Source organism: Scylla paramamosain, chromosome 36, assembly GCF_035594125.1.
Source record: "Scylla paramamosain isolate STU-SP2022 chromosome 36, ASM3559412v1, whole genome shotgun sequence".
In the NCBI taxonomy this organism is placed as follows: Eukaryota; Metazoa; Arthropoda; class Malacostraca; order Decapoda; family Portunidae; genus Scylla; species Scylla paramamosain.
This window is the reverse complement of record NC_087186.1, coordinates 5786908-5795457: the sequence shown is the minus strand read 5'-3', so window position 1 is coordinate 5795457 and position 8550 is coordinate 5786908. Positions and strand designations below refer to the sequence as shown.

The 8550-nt window shown below is 39.6% G+C and overlaps 1 protein-coding gene across 2 annotated transcripts in view; it reads left to right on the top strand.

The window, feature by feature from the left end:
• The first annotated feature begins 3228 nt into the window (after positions 1-3228).
• LOC135090867 (mucin-2-like) overlaps positions 3229-8550 on the top strand; it is a 61341-nt gene continuing 56019 nt past the window's right edge. For both annotated transcript variants that reach the window (XM_063987996.1, XM_063987995.1), the window contains exon 1: positions 3229-3681. In XM_063987996.1, the coding sequence (XP_063844066.1) occupies positions 3621-3681 (61 nt within the window). In that variant the 5' untranslated portion in view covers positions 3229-3620. The remainder of the gene's footprint in view (positions 3682-8550) is intronic.

The window sequence follows — 8550 nt, the reverse complement described above, 5'->3', positions numbered from 1 at the left end:
TATATATATATATATATATATATATATATATATATATATATATATATATATATATATATATATATATATATATATATATATATATATATATATATATATATATATATATATATATATATATATATATATATATATATATATATATATATATATATATATATATATATATATATATATATATATATATATATATATATATATATATATATATATATATATATATACACTTTTCTTGAATTTACTAGACAGACAGATATATAGACAGATACTAAGTAAAAAGGTGGGTAACTAGATATGTAGGTTAGCAGGTAGACAGACAGAAAGGCAGACATGAAAAAAAAGAGAAAAAAAAAAGATAGATAAGCAGATAGATAAATTAATAAATACACAGATATGTGTACGTAGATAAATGAATAGATAGATGGACAGACAGGTAAACAGATTAATGTTGCAAGCTCAGTAATATGGGATAAATGCGTCTTCTCGTATCATCAGATAGCAAAGGTCATGTTTCTAGCGCAGTGGTGCAGGTTAAACCCTCTCTTGCGCTCCATATTAGGACAAGTCATTAATAACTGCTACAAAAAACAATGGATTAGTTTCGCCCACCTTGCACGTTTTCCTCCTCGATGCACTGATATAACAAAACCTATTATCAAAGTGGTGCACCAGTGTGCCTGATTCATTTTTGTTTTTATTTTAAGGCAAGGTATCGTCATGAAATATTTACTATGATAAAAAAAAAAAATAAAAGTAAATGATAAGTAAATAAATAAATATATAAATAAATACATTGAATAAATAAATTAAATAAAATAAAGAAAGAATAAGATGTACAAATATTAATCAGGGTCAGTATTTTGAAATGATAAATAAGTGGTGATTTTTAGATACTTTGGACTCTCTTAAGAAGTATTTCTAAAAGCCACAAAAACTGTCAGTCAGTTATGGATGTCTTCTCCAGTTAATGACACTGAATTAACATTGTATAATCAGCAAAATCCCGAAAACACCCTTGGAAACCTAAACATCCACTGCGGCCTGAAAAATCCTTGTTAAACTATCTGAACACTTGAAAACCCAAACAACTTTCACCAGAGTACAGCATGTAAAAAATAATTGAGATAACACACCATAACATCTCAGAAAGCAGTATATGTAACATGAGCATCAATTGTACATTAGGAACACGTTTAGATTACTTTTTTTTTCATGTTGAGTTTAATAACGTATCCAGTCTTGTATCCTGTGCGCTTGGAGGGTCGCTGCGGGCCAATAGTTAATCAGGAAAGCTGACACCACTCATTAGGATCGGAAACCTTGCGGGTACTTGTTCTCCAGCCTGTTTTTCCTTTCCGGCGCTCAAGGGCGACACTCCACGTGTCTGTGAGGACGCGTGGAAGGTGAAGGGAACCAGGAAAGAGGGCGAGGAGAAACAGAGAGGGTGGAAAAAGAGAATGTATGGAGTGGAAGAGAAGTTATGAGGTTGTGAGAGAGGAAAGGAAGGAAGAGGGAATGAGGAGGACGAGGAACAGAGAGGGTGAAGGTAGATTATGTGTGTAGTGAAGTTATAAGGTTGTGAGGGTGCAAGGGAATGAGCTATGAGAGAAAAAGCGAGAGAATGTGATGGTAGATGAGATTGTGAGGGTGAAGAGGGTATGAAGATAAAAAGAGAAGGAATTATGAGGGAAAAGAAAAAAGGCTGTGAGGGTAAATGGGAAAAGAATGTGAAGGCGTGAGGTGAGGATGGAGAAAGGACGGTGAGGATGGAAGGAGAGAAACTGAGAAGCTGGAAAGAGGAGAAAGTGGAGATGGGGAATAAAGGAAGAGGAGAAAGGTGTGAGAGTGAGTGCGAAGGGTTTTTAGAGATAGAGGAGGAAGGAATGAAGGAGGCTGGAGGGGCAGAGGAATCATGGTAAGGGAAGATGAGGAACAAGAGGAAAGGAAAAGGACGAGAGGGAGAGGGAAAAAATGATCGTTCTCTTGTCTTAAACTCAACTTGGGCTATAGGAAGAGGCGTCTCTCTCTCTCTCTCTCTCTCTCTCTCTCTCTCTCTCTGAAGACACACATAGGACTGCTAATCTTTCTCCTGTTACAGTCCTCTCCACCATCTCACAGGTCCCCTCCCCCCTCTCCCATCACACACGTCCTCCTTCCTCTCCCCCTCCCCCGTCACACACGTCACATGCCTGGCTGATATTCCTGCAGGCACGTGTCCTGACCTTGTTAAGTGCCACCCCCAGCCGTGCCATGCCATGTAAGAGTACGAGTACGGTGGAAAGCTTAGACTTAATACCTCCCTCGAAGAGCCTTGCATGGAAAAGAGTAGAGCTTCTTCAGATTTTCATAGAGGTGATGGGTGCGTATCAGGAGAGGAGGGGAGTGTTTACGATAATATGAGTTTGTCATTACCTTTTTGTTATGCGTCCTTTTTTCCCTTTTTCTTTTACTCTTTTATTTCTCTTTTCTCTCTTTTTCAATTCTCACTTACAGAGACAAGAAATAAAATAATAAGAAGAAATTAAATGTAGAGAATAAGAAAGGCGAAATAAGATATAATACAGATAGATAGTTAGATAAATAGATAAATATATAGACGGACAGATAGATAAATAGATAAATAGATAGATAGGTAGGTAGATAAATAAACAAATAGGTAAAATTCGTTCAAAGAAAAACAAGAAAACTAAAGATAACAAAGAGAGATGGCAGCATAAACACTGCAACTGAACACACAAGAACTATATAAATCTGGCAAAATAACAGTTATATACACCCAATACAGAACCACACACAACTCCTGACGGAAGATGGCCCATTGAGCGCACTGCAGAACACTCCCTCCCCTCACCCCTCGCGGCATTACTAACTCACTTCTCCCAAAATCCTAACCCTGAAGAAATATTACCTCGATATTCCCACAGAACTCCGAAGTTTTCCCGCGGGAGACGAAGGAAATGAACATAAGTAATCGTGTGTATTAGCGCACACTCCTTTCCTCTTCGATCCATTGGTTTGAGAGAAAAGGAGTGAGGCATTAAACGCGTGATAATGAGATTAGTGTCAGGTAATATTTACTGGCGGTAATGAGGAGAGTCAGTCAGCCAGGTAGTTCGTTCCAGAAAATGTCACTGATCTCACTTTCTACGCCGATGGTAAAATGTTATTCCCCGGGAGACGTGTGGCAGCCCAGCAACTCTCCTTGCGGGGCCGCGTGACGTCAGTTGGTAACGAGCAAGAGAATGGTGAGGATGTGTGCCGCCGTGACCCTCTGCGACTATTTTTAACCACGTGAAAAGGGAAACAAGTTGGAAATAATTAACTCGTGTCCACTTGTAAATAAGATAAACGCAACGAGGGGATTAACAATAATACAACTGTGGATATGAACGCAAGGCGAAGGGATTTATGAGAAGCTTACGGTACTGAAACCTTCGCTCACTGACAGGATTGAGAGAGGAGAGAAGAGAGAGAAAAAAATACCCTGACGAGATATCAACAAAACAAGTGCATGGACGTTGAAAAGTTAATAAGTGCGGCAAAGTGGCGGGGGGAGATCTAAAGAAGAGGAATGTGTGATGGGAATTATTTTAGGCTTGTGGACCACCTAGTCTCCCGCCATGATCGCGAGGGGCCCCGGGAGGCTCCTGCTGCTCCCCCTCGCCGCCCTCCTCGCCACAGGTAGGTCCTTGCGCGCCCCCCCACACCCGGGCACACCTGGGCACACACTTGACGCGGGGTATTATGGGTATTTCTCCTTTACATTTGCTCTGTGTCATTTCTTTATCTTTGTTTACTTTTTAGAATTATGTTTGTGTCTTTTTGTGGGATTTGTCTTGTTGTTATTGTTGTTGTTGCTGTTTTTTTGCATCTGTTCCTGTTTTCCTTTTTTTTTTTCCCTGGTGGAGGTATTTATTGGTTGTGTTGGTAAATCTGAGTGTTTGTGTATTTTGTTGTCGTTGTTGTTATTGTTGTTGTGGTGGTGGTGGCGGTGGTTTTGTTCAAAGAGTACTTGTATCATGATAAAAATATTGGTAATGATGATGATCGTAGTAAGGAAAGAATAGAAGATAGTGTATAGAAGGAATAGAAGAGATGAAGGGAGAGAAGAGACGAGACACGGAGGAGAGAGAGAGAGAGAGAGAGAGAGAGAGAGAGAGAGAGAGGTGGGGAGGAAAAGAAGAAAGGAGGGAAAGGAAAGAAAGATGAGACAATGAAGAAACAGAGAGGAATGACAAATATGAAACAAGGAGAAAAAGAAGGGAAGGAAAGATGGCACGGAGAAAGAGAGAAAGAAAAAAAATGAGGAACAAGAAGGAAAGAGAAGAAAAGATGTTGGAATGAGAAAATATAAAAGGAAAATCTTGAAACAAAGAGAGGAAAAGAATGAAAAAAGGAAAGGAAGAAAAATAATCAAGGAGAAAAGAAAATGAAAGACGGTGCATTGAGAATAGAGAAAAGGAAAAATCTGAAGCAATTAAGAAAGGAAAGGGGAAAGGGAGGGACTGATGGCTGAAACGAGGTGAGGGATGGGCAGTGATGGTAAGGCGTCCATTCTCTTTCCAGGAACCAGCACCTTGCAAACCACCCTCCATTCCCGTCATTCATTCCCCTCCTTAAGCTCCTCTTCCTCTCTCTCTCTCTCGCTCTTCCAGGCCATTCCGGACACCACTCACTCTCTCTCCTCGCACTCTGACCTCTTACTCCCTGTCTCCTTGCTCTCCTTGTATCTTAAGCCTGCCTGTCTGCCTCTCTCTCTCTCTCTCTCTCTCTCTCTCTCTCTCTCTCTCTCTCTCTCTCTCTCTCTCTCTCTCTCTCTCTCTCTCTCTCGTACTTAACTTTTCTCTTCATTACTGCGTGTCCGACCTCTCTCCACACACACACACACACACACACACACACACACACACACAGCTTTCTCCTTGTATAAACTGCATACACACATACATACATACATACTTTCCATACTTTCTTTTCCTTTATGCCACTCTCTCTTCTACTACTACTACTACTACTACTACTACTACTACTACTACTAATAATAATAATAATAATAATAATAATAATAATAATAATAATCTAATCTTATCAAGTACGACAATTCTTTGATGAGCGTACGATCCGCAATGACCGCGAGAGACTTTTTGAATATAAACAAGTACGAGAGAGCCAGATTGTTTTAAACCCCCTTTGGCGATCTCGTTTTGTTTCTCCCATAAAGTCAAGCGCGCATGATTGTTCTGGGCGCGTTTGTACCTGCGAAAGTAATTATTGTGAGGTGGGTGGCAAAAAAGGTGACAATAGGTGACTGCCATTGTTGTTAAGGGAGTTCGGTTCTTTTAAGGTTGTCACTTGTTCCGCTTCCTGTTGTTGGTGAAAATAGCGAGTGGGGGCTGAATGGTGTTGGTGATAATAATAGTTGTGATATTGATAGCGATGATGCTGGTAATAATAATAATAATAATAATAATAATAATAATAATAATAATAATGATAGAGATTACATTATTATTTTTATGTCCTTTTTTTATGTTGTTTTTTAGTATGTTTATTTTGTTATTGTTCGTGTGTGTGTGTGTGTGTGTGTGTGTGTGTTTTGTTTCTTTAATTCCGTGTGTGTACATCTCAATGTTTAATGTATTTGGCACGTGTGTGTGTGTGTGTGTGTGTGTGTGTGTGTGTGTGTGTGTGTGTGTGTGTATGTGTGTGTGTGTGTGTGTATGTGTGTGTGTGTGTGTGTGTGTGTGTGTGTGTGTGTTTAAGTTACGATGCATTGTTTCAAGGGTTAGTGTGTGTGTGTGTGTGTGTGTGTGTGTGTGTGTTCTTGTTGCTTAGATAGTGAGGTCGGTCAGTCAGTCAGTCAGCCAGTCAGTCAGTCAACCAGTCAGTCATTCAGTCAGTCAGCCAGTCAGTCATTCAGTCAGTCAGCCAGTCAGTCATTCAATCAGTCAGCCAGTCAGTCACAGTCATGTAGTCAGTCAGTCAGTCAGTCATTCAGTCAGTCAGTCAGCCAGTCAGTCACAGTCATGTAGTCATTCAGTCAGTCAGTCAGTCAACCAGTCATTCAGTCAGTCATTCAGTCAGTCAGTCATTCAGTCAGTCAGTCAGTCAGTCAACCAGTCAGTCAGCCAGTCGGTCAGTCACAGTCATGTAGTCAGTCAGTCAATAAGGAAGTCAGTGTATGAAACTGAAGAAATATTTTGCAAGACCTTGCAAAATTATCAATATCTCTCTCTCTCTCTCTCTCTCTCTCTCTCTCTCTCTCTCTCTCTCTCTCTCTCTCTCTCTCTCTCTCTCTCTCTCTCTCTCTCTCTCTCTCTCTCTCTCTCTCTCTCTCTCTCTCTCTCTCTCTCTCTCTCTCTCTCTCTCTCTCTCTCAATGAATACGACTGGAAGAAGAAATTTACTACCACCATCACCACCATCACAACAACAACAACAACAACAACAACAACAACAACAACTACTACTACTACTACTACTACTACTACTACTACTACTACTACTACTACTACTACTACTACTACTACTACTACTACAAATAAAAAAAAATGTAATAAATCATTCCTTTTTTTCCAACACGTGTTAAAGAGCGGACAATAAAAGGCGTCAGTCATGGTATTAAATTGAAGCACTAATGAACGCGCTATCGTCGCCTTCCTTCCTATTATCGTACTTCTTTATGGCCGCTTTTTATTGGCATTTTTTTGTACTCCAGTCGCGTCTTTGAATGAGGGAGAGTAAGTGTTTTTCGCCAGTCCCTCTCTCTCTCTCTCTCTCTCTCTCTCTCTCTCTCTCTCTCTCTCTCTCTCTCTCTCTCTCTCTCTCTCTCTCTCTCTCTCTCTCTCTCTCTCTCTCTCTCACGTCCAAGATTATCTACATATTTGTTCTTCCTTTCTTTCTTTAATCTTTTGTGTCCTTTTCGTGTTTTTTTTTTTTTTGTTTCTTTATTTGTTGGTTTTCTTTTATTCCAGTTTTATTTTTTATTTGCAATTGTTGCTTTTTTATTCTTTTCTTCTTCTTCCTCTTTTTGTCTTTTTGTCTCCGTTACATTATCATAAATTTAGCCTTTTTTTTCCTTTGCATTCTCTCTCTCTCTCTCTCTCTCTCTCTCTCTCTCTCTCTCTCTCTCTCTCTCTCTCTCTCTCTCTCTCTCTCTCTCTCTCTCTCTCTCTCTCTCTCTCTCAATACACTTACTACTCCTCTCCTCAGCCTACAAATCTGCTGCTGCTTGGTCTTTCTTTGTGTTCCCTCAGCCTCCTCACTCCTCCACCCAGCTTGACTTATCCTGTTATACTCCTTATTTGTCCTGATCTGAGGCGCGGCCAGGTGGCGGGGGCGTGGCGGAAGGAGAGAGAGAGAGAGAGAGAGAGAGAGAGAGAGAGAGAGAGAGAGAGAGAGAGAGAGAGAGAGAGAGAGAGAGAGCATCATTTTCGTGTTACAATTTTTTTTTGTAGATTAAGTTTTTCAAAAAATAATGAAAGAAAAAAAGAGAAAGGAAAAGTAGGTAATGATTTAGTTTCTTTTCTTGGGTTTTCTTCTTCTTCTTCTTCTTCTCTTCTTCTTCTTCTTCTTCTTCTTCTTCTTCTTCTTCTTCTTCTTCTTCTTCTTCTTTTCTTATATAGGGTAATTCTTCTTGTTTATTATTATTATTATTTTTATCATTATCATTATTATTTTTTCTTTTCTTCTTCTTCTTCTTCTTCTTCTTCTTCTTCTTCTTCTTCTTCTTCTTCTTCTTCTTCTTCTTCTTCTTCTTCTTCCTCCTCCTCCTCCTCCTCCTCCTCCTCCTCCTCCTCCTCCTCCTCCTCCTCCTGCTCCTCCTCCTCCTCCTCCTCCTCCTCCTCCTCCTCCTCCTCCTCCTCCTCCACGTCCTTTTTTTTTTATTCCTCTTACACATAAGGAACTGGAAACTACATAAGGCAAACGAACACAAGATACAATTTTAGCATCATGACATCACCTGCCTTAGCCAATGAGTGACGATCTCAGCTTATCTCCTGTGTTTCGTCCAGCCAATCACCTTTCAGATATTTCAGTGACGTCAATTCTAGCCAATCAACATCAAGTTTTCTTTATTTCCTTTTTTTTTTTTTGCCGGATTTTGTCTTTACTGATTGATTTATTTTGTTCAGTTAATATTTGTGTAGATAGGGACTTTTATTTCATTTATTTATTCTCTTCTCTTCTCTCATTCCTTCATTATTCTTTTCTCTTCCAACACATCTTCTCTTCACGTCTCTCCTGCCCTTTCCTTTAATTTCTTTCCCTTTTCTACCCCACTCATCGCATCCTCCCTAACCTTTCCTCCTTCCTGCTTTGTCTTCAACCTTCTCGTTATCTTGTATATTTCCGGCGAATTAAGATCTCTCACTCATTAACTGTCTTTACCTTTTCTCTTCCTTTTCCCTTTCTCTTCCCTGTCACCTTTAATTACCTACTGTTTGATTTACCTGTACAGGATCTTGATGTCACTGTAATAACCTCCTTTCTACTTGATATCCTTTTTTGTGTGATAATTTCCTCTCATGGCCTTAAACTCTCTCTCTTT